We start from the raw sequence: 26,817 nt of genomic DNA, 5'->3' as shown, positions 1-26,817 counted from the left end.
ACGGAGAAGCTGTCGCCCCGGGTCGAAGCACGCAAAGAAATTGTTGACTGCTGAAGAAACACCGGCAGATTTTTCGCAATTTTCGAACCGACCGAAAGTTTATCGACGAAACCGAGCGAGTTCGGCGACGTCCGTGGAAAGGCGTTCCCTGGCAGCGAGTCAAAAGTCCCAGATCCTTAGGACAACGCCGGAGTGCAAACCTACAGAGATTCGTTTCATTTGGCCGGCGTTTCCTTCAAATTTGAAACTCGAACGGCATAAAGATCGAGGGAAATGGCCTGCTCTAGACGTATGGGCCGACTGATTCAAACGTTCCCGGAGGGATCGTGAGAATTTCGACGAATGCGTCGTTCATCACCTTTCAGGAGCCGTTGGAGACTTTCGTTCTTCTGGAGGATTTAAGGTGTGAGATATTACGATCACAATTCCTCTATGGGGGATTGTATGTTTTGACAATTTTCCTAAAATTTTTTATCGAGATAGTGCTTTATCGAAAAATAGCACACGTCTCTTGCATTGAATACCTTCCCCAAAAGTTTGATTGAAACCGCGCGAATTATAAGCTGGTGTCAACCATTTCTTATAAATATTGCTTTCTCCCGAAATTTGTTATGGCTATACTAAATTTTTGAACATCAGAACTAATTAAGAATATCTATTTTACTCATCTTCAAAGCCAAAAAATTGTTTTTCTGAGCGTAATTACCCCCTTCGTTGCATCGTAATCGTTTTACTACCATTTTATTAATAGCGATTCTGACACAAAAATTGTATGATTATATTGCCAACTAAACTAAGCTAAAAGATATTCTTCGTCGATCTTCCTTAGACATCGATGTTTACAAGCAATCAAATGAGAATACCCCTCCGATTTTTGTGGGAGAGCATAAAAGACTCGGTCTTGGAGATATTTGACACGCGAAAAGATGGATGTCGACGTTCCCACGTTTAATTTTGCGGCAACGCCGCACCGGTGGTGGCCTCGTGTTCCCGATTCGAAAACTTTAAATCTGTTTCGCGAAGAAATCCGCATAACGCGCCTCGGAAAATACGCTTTCGATTGTTAGAGAAGAGTCGTGAGGGGAACGTGGTGGCAAAAGGGAGGCAGAGGGGGAGGGGGGGGGCTTCTTCGAGGCTGTCGTACGTCAATGCGGCCGCCTCCAATTTTCCAACGAGATCGAACTTCAAGGACTGTCTTTCCAACAGAAATCCGCATGCTCTACACCAGCCCGAAGATGTTTCCAATTTTTCCAGGGGAGAGAACTTTAAAGTCACTTGGAAGGGATCCAATAGCGGTACTACCTCTGCCCCATTTCAGCATTACCAACAAAGCAGCCGGGCAAACGATACTTCTTTGCTATCACGGTGCAACGGCACGCCCTGCTCCCTTCCACCCGCCGCTCGCCCACTGCATTTCTATAAAATAAACGGACGGCGAACAAACACGCCGCCGGCCAAACAAAAGATTTAATTTATCGCGAAAAGGGAGTCCGGCCATTCTGCAAAGCCGAGACCTTAAACTTCTCCGATAGAATATCTACGCCGATGTCTCAACTCGAAGAGCGCAGAGCTTTCGACGACGACGCCGCCGGCAGAATTTACTTCTTACACTCAGTTGCGATTTTTTAGCTCCCATTCAAAGTTTTTGTGGGTTTTGTGAAACTACGTCACGGATCATGTAGAAAAATTTCTCAACTTGTTAGAACGCGCCGTCGTGTGAAGAATTGCTACAAAGTTCCGGAGCTGTGCCAAAATTTTCCGCGCACTCAGGTTTTCGAAATTTTCGAAGTACGGTCCTACGAAGGTGACTGACCTAGTCTGCGAATATTTTGGGGGCGCATGAAGAAATCGGACTGGGGAAACTTCGGCTAGCTGATGGAGGACGAAGTTAGGAAGATTTGCGAAGTTCTGGTCGGAATTCTACGATATCGGCACGCCCTCTGCTTTCACGCTTATCTGTTCCCAGGATTAGTTCTAACTATTCCAGGAGCTGCGAATATAATCATTTAAGATCGCATCGCGTTCCTAAGAATATGTACAAAAAAGCCGTTTATTTTGAAAGTGGCCTAACTCTATTTGTCAATTTTTTCCCGTTGCCATGGTTACGTGTACAACTTCATGTTATTTATCAGTAAAGCATCTCAAGTTGCTTATATTCCGAGCACATACGATAACTCTTGACACACAAGTTTTCAGGGTTAGTTCAATAATTGAAACGTGTAGTTTGAAAGTGGCCTAACTCCATTTATACTTAAATCAAGATAATATATTTACTATTGTTAATGTCGGAAGGCAGTGATGAAGGCTATTTTAATTAATTAGTATTTAACAAGTTAACCTCTGTTTTTGGACAATTGCGTTAGTTAAATAACCAGTACGTTTAATTAACATAAAACTTAAAATTTAATATTGAATTTTAGAAATTATTTCACCCATGGGGAAGAACAGAACAAGACCATTTAGTTCAGATAGTGAAGAAGAAATAGTAACTAATGATTTAAAACAAAAATCGAAAAAGAAACAGAATAATAGAATAATATTCGTCTTCCAAACTTTTTTTTTTTATTTTTGTCCAAATTTTCGAAAATAATGTGGAAATCATAGATCACAAATTTTTTAATATCAGGACATTCGTTTTTACCAAATGATAGAGATTTTGGCGTGGTAGAAATGTCATTAAAAAAAGAAATAAATTACTGTTCGTTCCCCAAGATTATTAAAAAGTGTTGGAAAGGTAATAACTTTATTGTAAATGAAATGAGTCAAGAAGATTTTGTATCAGCAAAATTATTAGAAGATGCAATTTTTAAAAGGGTAAAGAATTCTGATGGAGAATCAATAAACTGGTTAAAAATATGTTGGATGCGTTTTGTTAGAAATAAACTGTATAAAATTTTCTATAAGACATCAATGAATAAGAATACCACGAGAATAACACGTCGGGCTAGACCAGGAAAGTTCGAAAATATTGTATTGATACCACTGTATAAAAATATCAGACAAATTACAACAGCAAAATTCAAGGACATAATTGACCTATTACGATATATACCACCGTAACATTGTGATTTCTTCAAATCCCTTTCACACACACACATAATGTAGATGAGTAGTAAATTGTTTTGTAATATGTTTTTTATGCTTTGTACGTTATGTAGTTAAAAAATATTTTGAATCGCATAAATTAAGTTTCCGAAGTGTTTTAAAGATATGCGAAATAAATTAAGTATTGTTTTTTTTTCATTTTGAAGCATCTTAACCCTTTGCACTCCGAACGATTTTGGACATTGGCTACCAGCTACTCAGCGGCACTTTACGGCAGAAACAAACATTTACAAACCCCCGTATTATTTATTATAATTTTGGAACTATGTAACGTATTATAATGATATTGGTCTTATATGAATTGGTTGAGATCGAGGAACGTAAATTTGCAAAAACCTAACTCCATTAGGTGGCCTAACTCCATTCTTGATAAGAAAATGCACATTATTCACTTAATAATGGGCACTATTTGAATAGGAACTATAAATTGAACACCCTTAGATACACTTAAGCAGTATGACTCATTAGTGTCCTATGCGTATATTTTTAAATTCATTGAAACGCAAACCCTTAAATATCTGGATTTGAAGATAAATGGTGTTAGGCCACTTTCAAAGTAAACGGCTTAAATCATAGTTACGATGCGAAGCCCAATTTAAAGTCATGGGTCCCGATGTTGGCGAAATGAGTCACACATAATTGGAAGAGCCAGATAGGAAGACTGGAATCGCTGCTGTCGAAAACGCCGCGGAGAGATTTCTGTCGCTCTGCGCAGGAGAAAAATAACCATCTCGGTAACATTGGACCGATACCGAAGAATAACTTGCCCCAGACGAGCCGGATAATCGTGTTGTCATGGAGAACGAGAGGCGCAGATACCGGAGACCCTTATCGGAGGTAATACGGTGGATGTTCCTCTCGTCCTACGAACGCCAAGGAACAGGCTCTTTACCTTCCTCCTTGAATTGCTCGTGCGGAGAGCAGGATTTAGATAACCGCAGGACGGAAAGTTACTGCTTCGTAATTCTTCTTACATGAATATTGAATGGTACAAGGGAACCCGACCAGCCACTGCGATTCCATTCGGACAATCGGAAAAGTCGCCTTCATCCAGTTAAAGAAGCTATACGTCACCAAATTTATCTGTATAAAGTCGGAGGAAGGTCTCGGTATCCGTTACAGAATCGAATCAGAATTTACTGAACGAACTGGAAACTTATGGGCGGAGCTAATCGTATTTATGGGAAGAGCTGAGTTCATTTGTGGGTAGGGCTAAGTGGGCAGGATCACTTTGAAAACTAAAACTGACTTGACATTACCTGACATTCTACCAAAACTTGAAGCAGCTTTTAAGCTAATCGTTTTTAAACTAACCCCCTTAAACTAATAAGAAGCGAGCTAGGAAGAATTTAGGGGCGTGGTTAAAAGATACAGAACCAAATTGGCACTAGACAAACTTTGGAAGTCACACTTTCTGTTATTTCTGTTATAGAATTTCTAAATAATTTTGAATATTCTAGAAGAAGCTAAGAAGTATGGATCAAAATTTTGTGCAACTACAGTCGAAGAGGGAGTTAGAACATTCGAAGAATATAAAATGTGTTTAACACGTTCACGTCGGCGCCGATATTCATGATTTTCTCTGTGAGTCGGCGCCCGAAATTTACAAAAATTAAATAATTATGTTAAGTTTATTATATTGAATTTCTATGTTTTTACTATTGAATATCTGTTTATAATGTTCGGATAAAATAACATAGAGCTATTTTGTATTATCTATTTTGTGAAATGCAAGCAAAATAAACAAATGTACGCAGCCCAGGGGTCTGACACGTATGACCCACCGGTGGGTCAAGCCGTCGTCAATGTGTTAAAGTAGTATAACTTCTATTTTATATCTTCTGAACGAATTTGAACATCGTAGGAGGAGCCTTTGTGGTAGAAGCTCACAGGTATGGGCGGAGGTAGGCTATCTAGAATCGTTAGGGGGAGGAGCGTGCTGATACGAGACACGGTTCTAAACGAAATTTGAAATTTAAAGAACAGAAAATACCCAAACGTAATCGCGATCGGTGGAGTCGCTGCGTAGTTTAAATCAGCTGCATTACAACCTCGGAATTCGAGTTACAACGATTTTGAAGCGAACTGTCTCGACTGCTGGAGTATGGAGCAAGAAGTTCGGTTAAGTAGCGTCTCGATTGCGAGCCTGTCTGTTAGCGCAGTCGTGTAATTCCACGGCAATGCTTGCCAGAGCTAAAATACTTTGTCGTGTCCCGTGCACGTAGATTCGCTCGTATTCACCATACTGTTCGTGGCGTCACGCTGAATGATACCGTCAAGGACGTTGCGACGCGATTCGCGGAACGAATATGTGTTCGTTCGGTCCTCGAAAACATCCATAATGTCATGCCGCTGAAATGAATTCACCGAGCAGCTAAAAGTGCTCGTACCGCGCGGCCCGATCCGAATTTACACGGACAGAATTCGAAATTTCTGACGTTGACAGTTTGACGTCTGGACGCCGAACCGTAGAAAAAGCAGAAACCGATTCGTGTTCAGATTTTTCCTTGCGAGAAAACGAATAGACAAAGAAAATAGTGGGCTCTCAAATGTCCTCAGACCAGAGAACGATTAATATTTCTCTTTGGTTGCAGTTGCAATTAGTAATTTTTCTCCGGAGGCCGAGAGAACGAAGGTCGGTACGAACGTAGAAATTCCAGTTGCAAGTAGTAGTCGTCAGCGATAACGCGGACGGGTTCCGGAGCGGTCTACAAGTTAAATCCAGGTTGATCTCGGCACGTCAGCCTTCATGGCTGGATAAAAGTGTCAGGCTCGAAGATGCGGTGATCCACTCTGGCAGCTGGCGCACGCATACCCTAGTTAAAGCTGTTGCGTGCCACCGTACTCGGGAATTTGTAGCGAAATAATAGCTGAAGTCTGCAAGCGACGCCGCAACTGCGAAAGTTGGCGAATGCTGAGCGAAAATAATTTGCGGAACCCATTCCGTGAACAACTGGAACGAGACATTGCATGGGATTGTTAGAGCAAACAGGATATCATGGCGAGCCGATACCGCGGAACAGCATGATTTAAAGGTCCCGTTTGGCACCGTGATCCCCTCGATTCCCGCAGTGTTCCAAGAAACGCTAATATGTCGATATCGGTGCCAGTTGCCGGAAGTGGCCGGGCGACATCAACGTCGACGAAGGCCGAGGAAGTCGAGCGCAAAGAAAGAAGAAGGAGACGAGAATCCCATTGGCCTCATCCTGCAGCGCGATGCGGACAGAGGCAAGGAGGGAGCTTAAGCATGCACGTCGCGCACGAACGCGAGGCCGAAGGCGGACGGAAGAGGGTGGCCGACGGTGGCGGAAGGAAGAGGAGTAAGCAGAAAAACCGATCGTTGTCAGGGAAACGAAGGAAATCTGCATTTTGTCAAACTGTCGTAGGAAAGTTGGTGGCTGCGCCTGCGAGGGCGAGCGAAGGGGGTGAAAGGTGAGGACGGCGTGGGTACAGAAAGGTGAGAGGGAGAGGGCGGGCGCGCGCGCGCGCGCGGGAGGGGGGCAAGAGAGATGCCGAAGGATTGTTGGGACGAGGGTAGAAAAAGGAAAGAGGAAGAGCCACGGCCTGCCTCCAAAAAGGAAACGGGAAAGTTTGGAGTAACTCTCGGGCGTGCTGTTATCTAAACCCTTCACGTACCTCTTGAGTAGTTCGGGGATGAAGGAGAATGCTTTCTTCCCCGCGCTCTGCGACGGGAAAATCCATCGAATTACTTTCGATAACGATCCCGCCGACGGTATCTTTTACCTTCGCGTCTGACGGCGACGACTTCCCGAAAGAGTCGGGGCCCGTCTGACCGGGAATTATGTGTCGCAATGGTTACGGACTCTTTTGCAGACCAGAGCAAACCAGTCCCCGATGTGAGGGCTGCTATCGAGCTGTCTTTTGAACTATCGCAGAGCTGTGTCCCGAGGGATTCGCCCTTTTTTCAGAGAAATGATCTTTGTAGCTATTGCTGTTGGTCTAGAAAGCGAACTAGAACTTTGTTGGAGAAACGAGAAGATTCCTGGGTGAAGCAAAGTACTTGTGGGAGGGGTCAAGCACATTTGTGAGTGGAGTCAAGGACGTTTGTGGGAGGAGCCAAGAGAAATGGGTGGAAAAGAATAATTTAAGAGCTACTACAACATTTAGTCTGCTCTCTACGGTCATTATTTGGGGTTCAGCGAGTAGACGTGATCTTGTGTGGGGAGTTTACAAGAATATATAGGTCTCGCTAAAAAGTAATAGTAGAGAGCGTCAGACGAAATTAACAGAATGAAAAAAACTGCAGTGAGGCAGGTCCTTAATCCTTTCGCTCCGAACGACGGATATATCCGTCATCCACATGGAAACTCGCAGAGCCGAACGACGGATACATCCGTCATCCACATGAAAACGCCGGATATCCGACATATCGGTAATATCACGGTCTAATTTTTGGATAGCACAGCCTCTTGCGACTGATGCGTAAATCTTTTGACGAGTCAAATAAACGTCACACCACTCAAATTATATTCGTTATACCTGCATTTTTCGATTACTACTGTGTTACATGCCATAAAGGGATAGAAAATCGAAAGTACTAAGTTTAGGATAAAGAATTTCAGTGAAGTTTTGTATTGGTACGTCCACCTGCTGTCTAAAAATATCCTCATTTCTTATACGTATTACAAGTTACTATCACTTCAATAAAGTGTTTAGGTTGTGCCCTTCACAAAATGGCATCAAGAGAACTGCAACTGGCGTGCAACTTGGATGGATTGAGAATTGATTTGGCTAGCAATGTGCACACTTTCGGCTGGATGATCCGTTTAGGAGTGGCGCAACGGCGGGCTGATTCGCCATAGCGAAAGGGTTAAATAAAGTAATTTCAACGATGGGGTGGATCGAGGATGGGTTTCACTCCTTTAAACCGTACTGTCACCAATATAAAAAAAACGCATGACGCTTCTTATTGTTGAGTACTAGAGATCTTTGTAACCGAAAAATATCGAAATAGGTCACTTACCTCGTATTCTTCGTAAGGAGTAACCTTCCTGCTTTGAAAAAGTGGCAGAAAGATTTATTGTCAATATACAGAGGATTGGTTCCTTGTGAAAATTAACCAATTCCAGTGCACCAAAGAAATCTTTCCTCAGAAGCAGATCGTGGCTCAGATCGATCAAGAAATTTGAAACGAAAATCACTTCCCCCGCGCGCAGCATTCGATGTGGCGACAATCTTTCGCCTTCGGCGTCCCCTAAAATTCTTGGAAGATAGCACTTGGCCCGAATGTCACCTCGAAACCTCTCCTCGCACCTCGCAAACGATTCGAAAGCGAAGTTCCGAAAGGTTCGTCGATTCCGCGGCTGCGAGACGCGAAATAATGCGATACCTCTGTAACAGCCTCGGAACCTTCCTGCGGGAGAGCGCACGGTTCGCAGGCAGTTTGGGTTAAGCTCCCGGCTGATGGTTTTAAAACCGTCTGAAAAAAGATGCCTCCGCGGAGTGTCTCCTTTCACGCTGGATAAATCTCGCGCGGCCGACAACCTGCCTGAAAGGAGATAAGCGTCCGCGAGAAAAGAACTCTTCTCTTTTTTCCTCTCTTTCTCCCCAGCCTCCGTCCACAGACTCGACGTCGACGTCGCGTCGTCTGCGCGGTCCGCGTCGGACAGTGCAACTTCTCACCTCACACCCTTTGCCCCATAGCTCGGCCCGCTCCGCCCTCATAAATAATAAATGGGTAAATGGGGATCCGGCGGACGGCCGGTACATTTAGCTCCGTCTCAGCCGGCCGGGTGGAAAGTGTTCCCACCTCCTCCTATAACAGCGCGAGACGGTTTCGCGCGCAAATCTCGCTCGCGGCACTCCCTACCCCTCCTCGTTCCACTCCCAGCGAAACATCCCTCTTTCGAAGAGAAAAATCTGGCGAACTTTTGCATTTCGCCGCAATCGGAGCTTATGGTGTCGCTCGCATTACCAGAATCTTCGGATTGGCCATGGTTCGTTAACACGCTCGCTGCTGACTAGAAGGCGATTTCAATTACTATCGGTGCCTAAAGGTGCACTTTGAAAAATTTCATCCGAAGTACTGTTAGTACAAATAAACATTGAGGATAAGCTTTTTGGCGAGTATAGGTAATCGAAAAATTTTATCAGACATTTATTGCAACATTATTACAGAATAAGTTTTACAGTATAGAATTTGTTAATATTTAAAAACAGTGTTAAAAACGCAAGTATTGTACCTGTAAAACATGCCTTTTATTTCGAATTAGAATAGCTTCGAGGGCAAAAGGTTAAGTCTCTCCATTGTGCTAATTTCTCAGGTAATCTTTTCAGTGCCGTTAAATCAAAATACGAGAAGCCTCACAGTCGAGCAGTAAAAAACAAATTTGCACGTTCGTATACGATTTGAAGGCCCACTGCATTCCGAACCAAACGAGCTCGCGTTAAACTCGGTTCAATCTCGTCCCCTACGATTCCCCAATCGTTTGAGCGCAAATAAACGCGCCCGGTTGATCGTCGGGTAAAGTAAAACTTAACGCAGAAGTTGCCGATCTCATAACTCGAGCATTCAGCAACGGGGCAGCCACTGGTCTGGTCAACACGTTGAAACGACGGCGGAGAACATTCAGGAACGAATCGATTCCCTACGGCCTGCGTTTACATAATTCCGTTCGGGGCGTTATCGTTCGGCATGGGTGTCGCGACGCGCGACCGGTGTTTCGCGTCCGTGATTACTGTCTAACCGGGTCGCCTCTATTTGCAGTAAAAAAACGAGATTGTTACGCGAAATCGATGCTGCTCTTGCCGACTTCTTGCTCTTCCTTACCGGGCTCCCCTCTCGGCCCTCGTTCACCGATAAATCGTGAGTAACGATAATCGCCCGAGCGACCGCTTAAAAACTCGACCGGTCCCGGAGCTGGCTCAGTATCTGTTCAAATTCGATTTCGCTGCGGCGTAATTCACTAAAATCGGGATTCTCTTCGGTCTCGGTTTTACTGGGCCGTAATCCTGAATGGGCAATGCGAGCAGCGTCGTCGGAGGGCCGCCGGATCTCACGATCTTCCTTCCGGGGCGAGGATGCGCTTCGGGACGACACGAGGTCAGGTAACGGAACACCATCACCGCCAGGTAATAGAGCAGCTCGATCGCACTGAGCAACGAGCCGCCCAGGAACAAGCCGATTATCCCGCCGAAGGACACTGCAAAACAAACATTCTACGTTCCTCCCGATTTCCCAGAAAAACCTGATCGTTCCAGAATCAACTACAGTCACTCCCATAAGTATTCGTACCCTCATTGTTTATAAGAAAAATTTGTTGAAATCAAGGGACGCATGTAAGATTTTGCAATAAACTTTTTCTTATGAATGAACACATGAATAAAGTATATTTATACCAAATTGTAACAAAATTGATTAACTGATAACAAAAACATATTGATTTTACTCCTCGCAGTACGTAATAACAGTACTCAAAAGTATTCGTACCAGTGTAGATTTTGTCAGAAAATCGCATATTAGAGTAGCTTTTTTACTTTATATTAATTTTCTAGTATTTAGTGGGCCCACCTTTATGCCTTATTATATCGTTTAATCGATTTGACATACTTTCTACCAGTTTTAATGCGAAATTCGGTTCATTACTATTCCAAATTTCCAATATTTTGTTTTTTAGCATTTGTTTATTGAAAATTTCATGATCGTGTAGTTTTTTATCTATTTCCATCCGTAAATTTTCTATAGGATTTGTATCTGGACTCTGAGGGAGTGTATGTAAAAAATGGGGAACGTGGTAAAATATTCACTCCATGTATGCTTCGAGTCGTCGCGTTAGAAATAGCAGTCATCTTCCAGACCAAACTTAATCGCACTGGAGTGCAGATTTTCTTCGAATATATTTTTATACTTTATCTTATCTAAAATTCCATCGATAAAGACAAGTTTGCCCACTCCGGATGCCGCCATACAGCCCCATACCATCACAGGGTCTCTACCGTGCTTTACAGTTGGTTCTACACTTTTTAATTCAAGTTCTGTAATAGGCTTTCTCGAAACTTTTCTTCTTCCATCACATCTAAAAATATTAAATTTCGACTCATCTGAAAAAAGACTTTTCTCCAGAAGGTATTACTTTGATTTCTGTACTCCTTCACAAATGCTAATCTCTTTGGCCTGTTAATTTGACTAATGAAGGGCTTCTTCCTCGGTGTGCGACCATGAAAATGTTCACTTCACAATATTCTTCGACAAGTTTCAGCAGAAACCTTCTTAGTGCACATGTCGTTACACATTGTAGCTAACATAGGCGCACTAATTCGAGGATTTTTTTGCACTTCACGTATAGCAACAGTATTTCTTTCTCGAACTGTTAAAATCTTTGGTCTTCTAGTACGTTTGTTATTTAACAAACTATCACTTGTTTTCATCCGTTTAATGCTAAATTGAATCGTAGATTTACTTCTGTCAAACTATCACTTGTTTTCATCCGTTTAATGCTAAATTGAATCGTAGATTTACTTCTGTCTACTATTTTTGCTATCTCAACATTACTTTTGTCTTTTTGGTGCAATTTAAAAATTATTTTACGCTCTTCTAGAGTAGTTGGACTTCTCTCGACTTATTTCTGATTATTGATGTTATTCTTACAAAGTTTTGAAGTAGACTACTTTGTTGGCATTCGCCCAACCGACTGTCAACTGTGGAAATTATTTTCGATGTGAAATGACGGTGTAACATAACAAAATCGACTCTGTTAAGAATGGTACGAACACTTTTGTGTACTGTTATTACGTGCTGTGAGGAGTAAAATCAATATATTTTTGTTATTAGTTAATCAATATTCTTATAATTTGGTATAAATAAACTTTATACATGTGTTCATTGAAAATAAAAAGTTTATTGTAAAATTGTACATGCATCCCTTGATGCATTGATATACAGATTTCTCTTATAAGCAATGAGGGTACGAATACTTATGAGACTGACTGTATGTCGCCGAGTCAATTGCTCGCGATGCTCGAAACGCTTCGTGTATTTCGAACAACAGTCAAGGAAACTAATTGAGAAATCAAATTCATGCAAATTCTTTTAAGTTATATTTACGGCCTTTGGAAATGTTCGTTTGATTTAAATCAATTTTGCCTTCTGCTGATGAGGGATATATTTCACGATTTGGAAACCTACTACTACCAACGGCTAATAAATTCGAGTCTCTGAGATTAAAATGTCTTACCGACTTCACGGTTGAAAGTTGATTGAAAGTCCTAATCTGTTCCACTTGCTGAACTGTGCAATTTTGCGAAATTTTAACATGGCAGGCTCGCGGGTGTTCGAAATTCTTATTGATTTTTGGTAGATGGCATTGGGACATAATATTCATAAAACTAATCGTTTCAATAAAATTTACAAAATATTTGGTTATGATAAATTAGTTTGTGCCAGTTTTTTAACATATTGACGATGGAAGAAGGTTAAGTACATTTTAGACATTTAACCTCTTTACACTCTTGGCCACGCACATGTAAGTTTAGTTTTCTTATAATTATGATTATTTTAAATGTAAAGAAAATGAGAATCAGTTGAAAAACTATTCGCTACAGAATCCTTCAGCAATGCTAACAAGACCACATCGAATGAAATGAGATGGATGATAAATAAAAAAGAAACAATTAAATAGATTGTCCTCTACTATAAAAATTAATTCTTGAAGAGATTAATATTATTTCGTTACCGCAAAGCTACAAATGCCGCACAAGCAAAACCTGTGTGCAAGTGGCTCGCGAAATTTAGAGCTGAAGAATTCAGCCTTAACGATCAAGAACGCTAGGACAGACAAACCACTAGTGAAGATGATCAAATAAAGACATAGATCGAAACTGAACCATACTATAGAGAAAGGTTGTGGAACGAAATGGTGTATATGAAATTAATCAAATATTGTTACCTTTGAATTTTCCTGAAACATTGGCATGAACTCACCGAACGACCCTATAAAAAGATTGACGAAGGAATGGCTGACACAGGAATAAAATTAAGAGCAGAATCCCGTTGCCGAATCGATTCTCTAGCGTTGAAAATTACTTCATTCTGGTTCTTTCGGTTTCGCAGCACCGGCGGAAGCGTTCGCCAACGGCACAAAAGCAAAGTTTTCGCAAGCCCCGGCTCCTGGAACCGCGGCCAAAGAAATGTAAATCTCCGGCGAATCGGATTGCAGATTTTCTGTCTTGAATGAGCGCGGCTGTCGTATTCTTAGCGAGAACAACGGAGGCTGGCTCCGTATATTTGAATATGAATTCGATTCAGCTGGCCAAAGTGGTATGTATCTAGCAATTTAGCACCAAATTTGAAGCTTTGCAAGCGCCATCTTGATATCCCCGGATGAATAGAATCTTTTGTTTCGACTGCTTGAGTAATAAATAACAGCGGATGCAAGTCCGTCGGTGGATGAAATATTGCGAACGAAAACGCTATGGAAATAAATCGAGAATATTCCCAATCTCGATCCAGAAATATGAGAATCAGCCCGGTAATCACAGCTGAGAAAAATGCGACGTTCGCGTGTGAAATGGTTCGTTATGGGATGTTTAGTGGACGGGATAAATCGTGGCATAATCACCGAGAAAATTGATGCGAGTGTAGACCAGGTCCATCTTGTAGCGGAAGTTCGTCTGGCTGGAGAAATGCACGTCCATCGTGATGTCCGCCGACTGATACATCCTCACCGCTGCCAAGTGGGGTGTGTAGATGTTATAGTCGCAGCCCGGCGGACAGTTGCAAACCACTTGATCCTTCTCAACCGCCTCTTCCTCTTCCGTGAAGACATTATCTCTGTACAGGTCTTGCGAGCCATTCGAAACTTACAATTAGCGAAACCTTTCAGGAATTCGGAACGAGTCGTCATTCTTACCATTGTGGTCGGCTAGACAGATGAAGTCGGATATGTTGCACTCGCGGATGGAACCTGCAAGACAGCATCAGGTTCAGAATAAACAGAAATGTTCCGTCAATTTTTTGGCAACGAGTGTTTTGAATAAATTATTCGAATTGCTTCTGGTTTGTTAACTCGTTAATGATATTTTGTAAATTTTCCATCTTCTGGCTTGCTGTCTGGTCAGATTGTATTCACACGTGTTCAGTATTATCATTAACATAACATCAAATTTATTTATGCATGGCATTCTAACCCTATCAAATACTCACATTGGACCTGTCTCTGATTTTTCCTCTTACAGTTACTGAAGTTATAGAAACGTTTCTATTGTCAATCCTTTAGTAACTTCGAGCAAATACAATCTTGTCATTGTCATAAAACAATATGTCGTACACTATATTAGTTATGTTTAGAGTTCAGTGGTAAATGTTAAAAATGGTAGAGAGCATAGCACGAAAATATGTAAATAGATGGACAACAATTGCAGATGCATTAATGACGACGTACGGGCAGGAAACATGAACGAAGGATTGCACCCGCAGTGTTCGATGGTATGATTCTGCTTGCAAAACGATATGCAGGTCTCCTGAGCGTAGAGCGTCTCGGGCTTGTGTCTGCAAGGCGCCCTGCTTTCGTCGAGCTCCAGAATCGATTGAGTAGCGAACCCAGAGATGCAATCGAACGATACGGTGGTCAGCGAGTTCGCTGGGATCACTCGTCCGTTGTTGGGCCACACTCTCGGATCGTCCAGCATGAATAAAATACCGTCGGACTCGTCTGGAAAGTTTCGAAAATATTTCTTGATACTTCTAAAATGCGAATCCGTATTCAAATCGAGCAGCGACGATTACCCAAAATCCTTTCGATCCTCCACGATTCTTTCATTGTTAGGCTGTTCGGATATCGAAAAGAACTATAACAGTTTTCCGATTTAGGGTCTCTGGGCATCTATTATTCAAAGGAATTTTCAAAACCGTGGACTGGTTACTCCAATAAGTTACGTAACACACTAACTTTTAACAACCGATTGCTGCTTATTCGAAAGGTCGTTTAGAATTTATAAAAACTGTATCAATGTTACTATTGCAACAATACTTCTCGCGGTGGAGCAACGTTTAAACTATGGTGTAAAAAAAATTGTTCAGCAAAAATAAGAAGCGCAAGAGCGTGAAAAAAATGATGAAACATTTTACGTCTGTCAATCTTGGAGCAGCGACAATAACTTATTAAAACATCTTCGACGTACAGAATTTTAAAAATCGATATTAATGGGAGAACGTTACTAAAGATGTTTGTCAATGCGATATAATGTTGAAGATATTTTACAAATAAATTTTAAGCAGAGATAAGAAATAGAAGGGAGTTAAAGAAATAAGCAAAAGTATCATCTCAGGAAACGGCACGTTAAATTCTTGCTTATCAACTAAACAAATAAACAATCAAAAGACAGTATTTTTGAGGAATCGTGAAACGTTAACGGCCACCATTGTGCCTGCACATAAAGCCCTTGTTCACACTCGGCACGTCAGAATACAGCTCTTCGAGTGAGACCCGGGTGCAACACGGTCCAAATCGGCGGACCATCGCGGGCCATTAATTTCAAAGAACGGTTATCTTTATTCGCCGGCAGTAAAACGCGGTTGGGCAATTGCGGCGCCTTTCGTCAGCCCTTTGTCGCGGTTCGCAATATCTCTTGTAATCCCGAATGGTGGTTCCGAAGTCATGGAAACTCGGCGACAAAGGTGAACAATGTCGAAAGGGCTTCGAACAGCCGTCAAATCGTAAAATCGCGAGTCGAATCGGGTTCCCGTGACGCGTAAAGAGAAAAAGAGAGGGAAAGAGTAAGAGAGAGAGAGAGAGAAGGAGAGAGCCTCTCAGAATCTCTTCTAGATTTTTCGACGCGGTATAAAATGAGAAAAGGCGACGCTCGCCTGTCGAAAGGAGCCTAAGTTCGCGGTAGAATGGAGCCGCGGTAGAACGCGACGATCTCCGAGGGAAATTGTCGACGACGGAGGAAGTTTTACGGGAGTTCGACGGAAACGACGGTCATACTTGGCCGACTCAATGGGCATTCAGTCATCAAAGTGGTAACTTCGGGATCACGTGACCAGCCGCAGCAAATTCCAAGTAATTTAACTGCCTCGACGAACCGCGTGCACCGTCGTCGTCATCGGCGTCGCCGCCGCCGTCGTCGGGAAATTCGAGCGATCGGCTCCTTGAACCGGCGATCTCGTAGAATCCACGACACGCGAGTCCTTTCGGGCGTGTTTCAATGTCGATATCCGCTCGAGATTCCGAGTCCAATCGATTTTCCAATTTATCGCGAATTCTTTCCCCACCCACGACACCCAGTGATTGAAAACTAACTCCTTTTAGGGATTTTGATTTTACTTGTTACGGGAGTGCGATGGACGCTCGCTGTAATCGTTATCGTCACTTTCGCCACAGCCTCGACGAGAATTAAGACAACTTGTTCTCCGTAGAGGAAGATTGGGATAGATTTTAGCGAGAAAGAGTGCAGGGCGCGTGAATAAAACGCGTGTCTGTACTATTATAGGTCACGTTTAGACATACGATCATCAGCGTAGTTACAAGCGAATTGAAGGCGAAACAAAAGGTGGTCCTCCACAGAGCGTCTAATATTGGAGGGGCCACAATCTACCGTGGTGTTTATTTGAGGAATGTGGCCAAATTTCTGTAGGAAGGAGTTTCCATAATTTTCACAGTCACAGTCTTTTCCCTCAATGTCAGCGAAAGATCCTTCGATGCTCCAAAACACTCGAGACATTTGTCTCATTCATTCCCTATTTTATAACTTTCACTCTCGACTATTCTGCCAGCGTACTAGTCTGGCTTTCTTCTGAAAATCCTTTCACCGTTTTGCAGTTTGGAAAACCTATTTTTTCGTCAGAGCATCTCAGATTCCTTTAAAACATATTGTCCGTTGCTATGATAATCGACACAGTCTGTGTGAACATCTTCGTGGAGAACGTTATTATCACCAACTTATCATTTGTTCATGTGTACCACACGCGATCGGAATACATCGTTAATTTTTTAATTAATTTTACGGTACTCTAGTTCGATAAATCTGCAGAGTATGTATTAAACTCCTAGCTAATTTAATGTCCAACTTATATTACGAGACGAGTTGATTCAACTTGGGAAATGAATTTTCATTTTCTTTTGCATTTCATATTAATTATTACATCCTTCCATACCGACAGGCTTTAATATTGGTAATAAATATAATCAATTTTGTTGAATGACACGAATACAAATTAAATACGTAATTATACAAAATACGTAAAGAGAAATGAATGTAAAGCACACGCCAATATTTATAATATTTAATTGACCATATCGCATTAATATTGACTTACTTCTCGGTTCTGGTCTGATCACGTCGCTCACCCACAACTGTTTATATTTTCCACTGATTCCGGTATAATTTGCTTTATTATAACAGCCAACGCACACGAAATACTTTCCAGTGAGTTATCAGCAACTCTAATCAATACATTGCATGGTAAAAATATCTATTTTAATGGCTCGAAAGTGGGAGTTGATTCCTATTTTAAACAATTTTACCAAAAATGGTAACAATCTCTGTCAGATAAATCATTTTCAATCTCTGTCTTGATAAATCATTTTGATACGTCGATCATTCAACTCGAGTTCTCACAGTTTAAAGCTCCTGTTCGAATTTAAACTGTTCGAACTAATTAACGGGGAAATAATTGCTCGGAAAACACACAGAATACTTCTTTATGGCACTGGACGAGAGGAAGCGAAACGTTTTCTTTACACGTGGTCTTCTCAATACGATCGCGTGTCGCCGCGGTCGCTATTCGCGCTCTCTCTCTTTTGTTTTTTCCTAGGGCGGGATTTTCTTACTATACAAACTATGTACTCGCTCCAGCATTCTCAACAGCTCCAATCGATTCTATCATTTAATTCCTTTACGAATCGACGGAGCCCAGCATTTAAATTCTTCGCGCTTCGAAAATTATCTAGCTCATACCTGATCGATCAGTAATTTCTAAAAGTCACGGTACACGCAACAAACGCGAAAGTAACTTGCCGCGTTATTTGCTAGATATCCCCGGGCGTCGAACTGTGGATTGTTCGCCGTAAAATTATTTTCCGCCGTTATTTCAGCCGGCAATAAAACGCGCGGAGCATTTTATTGTTTCGAAAGCCCTCTCCCGATTTTACATTTAATTAGGACGTTTTTGGCGCAACACGAGTAATGAAACGAGGGAAATTATGTACACGTTGTACCCTGGACGCGAAAGACGAAGAGAGAGAGAGAGAGAGAGAGAGGAAAAAATGTACGTGGTGGAAGGGCGCGTTATTTACAGGCGTCTAAATCTGCGTTAAACAACGTCGCTTCCGTGGAGCGCCATTCGTCCAGAGAATACGGTTCGTTTATCAACGTTGTTTCACAACCGCCTAACCGGGAATTTTTCAAGGACCACGGGATAACCACAAGACGTCCGCCGAGAGTCACTTTGCAGACTCGCGGACATAAAATTAAATGACATCTGCCGGAGAATATTACACGTCCGCCCCTGGTTCGTGATTCTCATTCGCCGGAGGAGTATGAATTCTGATGAATTTCTTATCGCCGGTAATTGACACGGTTTCCACCGTGCAGTCTGCCGGCACCGGCTCCGGCTGAAAATAATCATCCAGACAAATCAAATCCCCAGACAAATACCCTGCGTCACTGTACAGCAGTACAATCGCCGCTTTAAATAATCCATCTCTTAATTAATAACGATGCTGTTGGTTATTTCTGATTGAACGCGATTCGTTGATGGATTACAACGACCAACGTTTCATTCATTAAAAGTTTTTGATCGGAAGTAATTATTTATAAAGTAATCCATTGTTCGAAACAATAATCGTTTTGGTAATTACGTATTCTTTGGGGAATTGTGTAAATTTGCACAATTCGTTGTTAATATCACTGCTTTTTCTTTAACTTGTGCTGATATACGAACAGCGTACTGCAGAAACGTGCAAACACTCGCGGTATCCAATATAAGTTAATTACCCTTTACATTGTTAAGGATGTTAAGAATATAATAATTAATGAATGCGAACAATTACTGTAATAAAATCGCGCGAGGGACCCATCATTATACCTCCATTATACCATTATGTTTCATTATACCAAATTTATTGAGCACCTCAGGGGAACGTCAATCGTCAAGATAAAAATCAGCTGTCTATACATATAAACTAGAAATACCAATTTCACGTGTACTTAAAATACATTGATATATCCGTGTTATACGCATATGTATTATATGTACAGTCAGTCCCATTAGTATTCGTACCATTATTGCTTATAAGAGAAATCTGTTGAAATCAAGGGATACATGTCAAATTTTGCAATAAACTTCTTATTATGAATGAACACATGTATAAAGTTTCTTTATACCAAATTATAACAAAATTGATTAACTAACAACAAAAATATATTGATTTCACTCCTTGTAGTACGTAATAACAGTCCACAAAAGTATTCGTACTATACTTAGCAGAGTCTCAATTTTGTTATGTTACACCGTCATTTTACATCGAAAATAATTTCCACAGTTGATAGTCGGTTGGGTGAATGCCAACAAAGTAGTCTAGTTCGAAACTTTGTCAGAATAACATCAATAATCAGAAATGAGTCGAAAAAAGTCCGAGACTACTCTCGAAGTGCGTAAAATAATTTTTAAATTACACCAAAAAGGCAAAAGTTATGTCGAGATAGCAAAAATAGTAGACAGAAGTAAATCGACGATTCAATTTAGCATTAAACGGTTGAAAACAAGTGATAGTTTGTTAAATAACAAACGTACTAGAAGACCAAAGATTTTAACAGTTCGAGAAAGAAATACTGTTGTTATAGGTAAAGTGCAAAAAAATCCTCGAATTAGTGCGCATATGTTAGCTACAATGTGTAACGATATGTGCACTAAGAAGGTTTCTGCTGAAACTTGTCGAAGAATATTGAGAAGTAAAGATTTTCATGGTCGAACACCGAGGAAGAAGCCCTTCATTAGTCAAATTAACAGGACAAAGAGATTAGCATTTGCGAAGGAGTACAGAAATCAAAGTAATACCTTCTGGAAAAAAGTTTCTTTTTCAGATGAGTCGAAATTTAATATTTTTAGATGTGATGGAAGAGGAAAAGTTTCGAGAAAGCCTATTACAGAACTTGAATTAAAAAGTGTAGAACCAACTGTAAAGCACGGTAGAGACTCTGTGATGGTATGGGGCTGTATGGCGGTATCCGGAGTGAACAAACTTGTCTTTATCGATGGAATTTTAGATAAGATAAAATATAAAAATATACTCGAAGAAAATCTGCACTCAAGTGCGATTAAGCTTGGTCTGGAAGATGACTACTATTTCCAACGCGACAACGACCCGAAGCATACTGCTCAGATTGTTCGTGAGTGAATACTTTACCACGTTCCCCATTTTTTACATACACCCCCTCAGAGTCCAGATACAAATCCTATAGACAATGTACGGAGGGAAATAAATAAAAAAACTACACGAGCATGAAATTTTCAATAAACAAATGCCAAAAAAAAAATTTTGGAAGTTGGGAATAATATGGAACCTAGTATCAAGTTACCAAGTAACTGGTAGAAAGTATGCCAAATCGATTAAACGATAGAATAAGGCATAAAGGTGGACCCACTAAATACTAGAAAATTAATATAAAGTAAAAAAGCTACTCCAATATGCGATTTTCTGACAAAATCTACACTGGTACGAATACTTTTGTGAATTGTTATTACGTACCACGAGAAGTAAAAACAATATATTCTTGTTATTAGTTAATTTATTTTGTTATAATTTGGTATAAATTAACTTTATACATGTGTTCATTAAAAATAACAAGTTTATTTCAAAATTTTACATGTATCCCTTGATTTCAAGAGATTTCTCTTATATACAATGAGGGTACGAATACTTGTGGGACTGACTGTAAGCTAGAAATACCAATTTCACGTCTACTTAAAATACGTTGATATATCCGTGTTATATACATATGTATTATATGTATATGTAACCCATATACTTCTTTGTCGAAGTATACAATAGTTGACATATTATAACTATTTATATTCACTTTATGTTATTATATAGCCGTAACGATCCACATTCTTCGCATTAAGATTATCAAAACTATAGAGTCTTGCCAGGGAAATAATTGAATAAATTTTGTAATTCAAGCAAACACTATAATTAACGGGGGTTGCGGTTGTAGTGCTCCGTACGTACAGTATTAATTAATTAACCTTTCGCTTTGGTTTAATACATGCATAGTATTAATTACACGTGTAATATTAATTGATTATTCAAGGTAATAATATCACACTCGTAATATCAATTACACGTACACACGAGTAATCTCAGTACGTGTTCAAAGTGGCGATCTTCAATACAAACCATCCCGGTTTAATTCAATCTGTACATTGCCTAAACTCGACTAGTGGAGGATCGTCTGCGGCCAGACTATCGGACCAAAGACACCGATCCATAACCCATGTCTAAGACGCAACAGTTTCGAAGAACAATGCCGTACACTTCCGAAGATGGAGTTCCAGATGCGAGCATACTCACGCGAATCCGGTGGCTTGGTCACGTTCGCCATCCGAGCGGTGACCCTGAGGCCGCTCCAGGCACCATAGCTGGTTGCTCTGCGGGGACGACGTTCCCGGTATCCGTGGTACTTCCGTTGGTTCACTGTCTCTGCCTGCTGAGAATTGAACGAGTAACAGAACCCGTACTCGGTCTTCTGCAGCTCGAATATCTCGCAGCAGTCTCGAAACGAGTTCCGCCACCAGCAGCGCACGAACAGCTGGGAGCAGCTGGGCACCACTCGCAGCAGAACGTCCGTCACGTTCACATCTAGGATGGAAACGGTACTCAATTGTAGGAGGGCTGCATTTGAATCGGTACATTTAAATTGTCTGGTCGAAGGCGCCGTTTCACTCGTTCGTTCTTGTCTGCAGCTTAAAGTCACTTATTTGGTATGGAAGGTGTAAGATAGATAAGCTTAGGTTGTCCTTCAGCTGTCTACGTCTACGTAAGTCGTAAAGTAATAAGTCTTATTATTTAAAAGCACAACGATAAAATATTTTTTATGGAGTTCGATGGGAAGTTGATATATTTGCTACTGAAGATGTAGACTGGTAGATAGTATAGATAGACCTTGAGATGTCCGACCCGCTCTAACTTATAAGGTCTTCTTGATTAAGTGTCCGACGATAAAATCAGATGATAAAATTTTTACTGGAGGCACATTGCTTTTTTTTAACAAGATCGTCTTTTATGATGTTTCATAGGAAATATATATAGTTACTACTGAAAGTATAGTCTAGTAGATAGTCGATAGTCCTTAAGGTGCCCACCCCCTAACTTATGAAGTCTTCTTGATTAAGTGCCCAATAATAAAATTGTTTGATAAAATTCCTAGGTGAGACAGTGTTTTACTTCATAACTAAATCGTCTTTCATAGCGTTCCATAGACATGCTATACATATATTTGTGAATGAAGGTATAAACTGGTAGATGGTAGATTCTGTTAGAGTGATACAATTTCCATTATAGAAACGTCTAAACAATTGCGCTCGGCTACACTTAACAAAGATAATATTATATTATTTGCTCGTTTTTGACAGTAGTTTCAACTAACTTGTTTCATCTTACATATTTAGACTGACAGATAAAATACTTTGATTATATATAAAATTATAATAATTATTTTATTATATAAAATCAAATAAAATTACATATTTTGAACTGTCTACACGGCCCAAACCATGTTCTCCCAATTAAAATTTAAATAATAAATTCAGGTAATAAATTTCTTGTTTTAGTTGTAAGTCCAAATAAAGTGTCTAAATATGTCAACTTTTCATTGTATGTTTCAATTAAGAGATTCCATTAACAATGTGTCCCTTGTACTACTGTGGTGTCAATAGCTACAATTTTATTTCCTGCTCTTGATCGACCACCAAATTATGGTAGAACGGTTCACAATAAGATATGCTATTTATGGGGATTGCTATCATAAGCTACGAAACTTCCGGTATCCAACAACTAGGCTCCACGGAGTTTCGGGACGGTTTAACGATTCCGCGGCGGCCGGGGTGGGCGGCGTGCTCGTATAATTCAGCGAAATAAAGAGGACCGCACTAAATGTTGCGGCCCGAGAAAAAGTGGGCGGTGGCTTTTCTGGAGGGTTCTATTTATGCCAGGGCATTTGCATGAAAGTCGCGGCGACGACGGTGCCCTTATTAAACGTTTCCCAGCGTCCGTCGTCTCGAAACAGCGCAACGGGATATCGTCCCCGGAGAGGAATTAAAATTTACTGATCGAGTCTAGTCGATGGAATTCGTTCAGCGATTGAAAAATGCAATAGAATCCCGCTCGTGGTTGCATAATGAAACGCTGTCGAAGAATATACATAGCGATGGCGGGAAAAAATTATTCTCTGACGCTCTTGAACTCTGATTCAGTTTAATTGCAGGTGGACGTCGATTACCCGACCAATGCTTGAATTCGCTGCTATTCAAACACATTGAATATGTAAATATATTACTAATTGTACGAAACAATAAAAATTGAATCTAACACTTTAATCGAGTAACTCTTTTATTTCTCGAACTATCGCATTTGTCTGATTGGTCGGATAAACGAGATTGTGTTCAGGTTATGTCTGGTACATTTACTTCAATAGTCAGGATTTTCTGTTGTACATGCCTCATCTTGAATCATTAGAACCTAAACTCCTTCTAATTTCGTGTCAATCATTATTCTTTACTCTACCGTTAAGCTATTATGACTACATACTTCGATTTAATACGTTAAATACATTATACCCTGCTAATAGGTTCTCCTATAAATAACTAAGCAAATCATTTCCTGTAAATAAATTAGTGGGTTCTAATAATCGGCTTATGAGTTTCGTATAATGAACAAATATTTGATTAAATTATATATTGGCCATTCTGTTCCCAATACCTTTTGCCATCTTTCTGGTAGTAGCATGTTTCCAGGCTCATAAAATTTTTGATTTTTGCTGACAAAAAAACTGATCGAGGTGATTTTCGACCTCCTCATTTGAAGTGAAGGTTGTACCATCTAAAAAATTTTGCAGTGACCGGAACAAATAATAATCCGTAGGTGCCAGGTCTGGAGAATATGGTGGGTGTGGCATTGTATTCCATTCAAACTGTAAAAGCTTTTGGCGAGTGATCAAACTTGTACGAGGTCTCTCATTATCATTACACTAACACATTACATTATCATAACACTACACCTTTACTGTTGATTAATTCTGGCTTTTTCTGTTGAAGTGCATCATTCAGTTTGTCCAGCTGATGACAGTAGACTTCCGAATTAATTGTTGTATTATCCGATAAAAGTTGAAAAAAACGATTCCTTCAAAATTCCACCAAACAGACAGCATCACCATTTTTTTATGGATATTGGCTTTGGAAATGCTTTGAGCCGGTTCATCTTCTTTGCTCCATGATCTCTTGCGTCTGACATTGTTATATACAACAAAAATGGATAACTTTCTGACGTTTGAGAAGCGAATCACAAACGTCAACGCAACGACACTTTCTTTCCGTGAGAACATGGGGATCCCATATATCGAGCCTTGAGGTTAAACCCAGACCTTTCAAGTGGTCATAAACAATTGGATTTGATAAATTTAACCTCTCACCGATCTCGCGTGTTGTTATTCGCAGATTTGCATCAACTAATGCCTTTATCGTGACTTTATCAACTTGAACCGGCCTTCCAGAACGCGGCGCATCTTCGACATCAAAATTGCCGGATCGAAATTTTGCAAACCACTTCTGGCACTGACGCACTGTCAACGCATTTTCTCCCCACACATCGGTTAATTTCTTTCTGGCTTGAATAGCATTTTTATCTTTTCTATAGTAAAAAAGTAAAATATGACGAAAATGTTGGTTATTGCTCTCCATATTTAAAAGAGCACCAACCAAAAACTACAGCGTAGAATGAATTGGACTTTTTCACACACAAGCTTTGCTATATCAGCTCTAAAAACATGTAATGATTATGCGGCTTAAGTGTGAAGTTGAGCGGAAAAAATACAATTAAATCCTCTGTCGGGAAAAAACGAAATTACTTTCCGATCAACACAATAGTATTATAAAAATGATTTAAAGACAAGATAAACTTCTGCTCTTTGTTTCCTATAATTGGATGAGCAATTTTCTCTTCGCACAATGATCGACGGTATGCTAAAAATTGTGGATTTTCATTCACTTACCGGTCAGTCCATCGAGCCGTCGCCGTTTCAAAAAGTCGAACAGTTGGAAATCGCCGAAGCTGATGACGGAAAGCTGGAGCATCACGTCCCGGAAGGTCTTGAGCGTCCGACGATCGGTATTATTCGGAAAAATCAGCTTCTCCAGCTCGAGGAGCTTGGTCCAATCGACACGATCGTTCGGACAGAGAGTGACGCTCGGGAACGGGACGCTGGATATTCTGTGATGCATCGATTCGATACCGATGGACGTGGGCGCTCCCTAAAACCGATCGAAACCGGTTCCGCGAATCAGTCCCGGCTAAACGGATTCCGATCCTCGAATATGCAGATTTTCCATTATTCGACAGACACGGGGTGGTCGGCCGACGAGTAAATGAATATTCTAAATAAATAATTGACCGCACAGGCTCCGTAATTGAATAGCGAATCGTGTTGGCGCGTCGAAAACGGGCCGCGTGCGCCGACAGCCTTTTTAAACTTTCACGGGATATCCGACGATACGTCAATTAACGAGACCCGGAGACACCGGATCGCGGCCGGCTAATAAATCACCGCGATTTTGGTTTGTTTTCTGATCACACGCGAACCTCCGCCGCGACAGCTCACGGTCGCGTGGCCCTAAACATGTCGCTGTTCTAAAAATTAATTCCGCGAAGAGCATTATTTCCGTCCGAATTCAGAGTGTTTCATTATGCTAACGTTCTTTACTAGACCGTGGCTTTTGTGTATTCGCGTCGAGTAAACGAAATATAGAACAAAAAAGGTAATGAAAGAAATTTCTTATTTCTTTTAGCGTCAATAATATATAATTGTCTACCATAATCCAGGTTATTAAGGAACGTTTCTAAAAGATGGAAAACAAATTTGTGGAGATAAAGGGATGATCCTTCGCAAAAATTCTCGTCGGAACCGTTTAAGTTTTTCCTCCAGACGGGCTGCAGACTTCCTGCGAAATCGGATTTTTAATTCGCGAAAAACAGGAATTAAGTAGAAGCTAATTATATCGAGAAAGGGTTTTTTCGTTAGATAAAGAAGAATATTAAATCAATGTTGAACTTCATGGAAGTTCGTGTCTTGCTGGAAATTCTACCGATGGTTATAGACTGAGGACGATTATGCAAATTCGCGTCCTTAAAGTTTCAATTGATGAAAACTGTTATCAGATAAGAAGTTACTAGCTCGATAAAAAGTTCTTTGCAGGGTTATTAAATTTATGGAGCTATTAGATTTAGGTCGTTCGTTGTAAAAATTTTTATCCTACCGAACTTTCTTCAAGGGTGGAAGTTAAGATAAATGGATAAAGATCGACAGTTTATTTCTCTTGTTACAGTACACGTGGAATAGGCGTGTAATGAGCGAACGAGTTAGGGAAGATCTATTCGATTGCACCGAGCATTCGAGGAATATTTAAATTCGATTTCCACGGAGTTGCATACAAGTTTCCACGGGGAATTCTCGAACACCTTGTCTAATTAATATTGGGAT

The 26,817-nt window shown here is 40.7% G+C and overlaps 1 protein-coding gene across 1 annotated transcript in view; it reads right to left on the bottom strand.

Moving 5' to 3' along the window:
- Positions 1-9,274: 9,274 nt before the first annotated feature.
- LOC144473909 (pickpocket protein 19-like) overlaps positions 9,275-26,817 on the bottom strand; it is a 125,858-nt gene continuing 108,315 nt past the window's right edge. The window contains exons 3-8 of the mRNA XM_078188310.1: positions 25,333-25,591; positions 21,639-21,926; positions 14,505-14,774; positions 13,974-14,027; positions 13,683-13,904; positions 9,275-10,268 (exon numbers count right to left, since the gene is read on the bottom strand). Of these exons, the coding sequence (XP_078044436.1) occupies positions 9,991-10,268; positions 13,683-13,904; positions 13,974-14,027; positions 14,505-14,774; positions 21,639-21,926; positions 25,333-25,591 (1,371 nt within the window). The 3' untranslated portion in view covers positions 9,275-9,990. The remainder of the gene's footprint in view (positions 10,269-13,682; positions 13,905-13,973; positions 14,028-14,504; positions 14,775-21,638; positions 21,927-25,332; positions 25,592-26,817) is intronic.

The sequence above is a fragment of the Augochlora pura genome, chromosome 7, assembly GCF_028453695.1.
Source record: "Augochlora pura isolate Apur16 chromosome 7, APUR_v2.2.1, whole genome shotgun sequence".
Classification (NCBI taxonomy): Eukaryota; Metazoa; Arthropoda; class Insecta; order Hymenoptera; family Halictidae; genus Augochlora; species Augochlora pura.
This window is presented reverse-complemented; position numbering and strand designations above follow the sequence as displayed.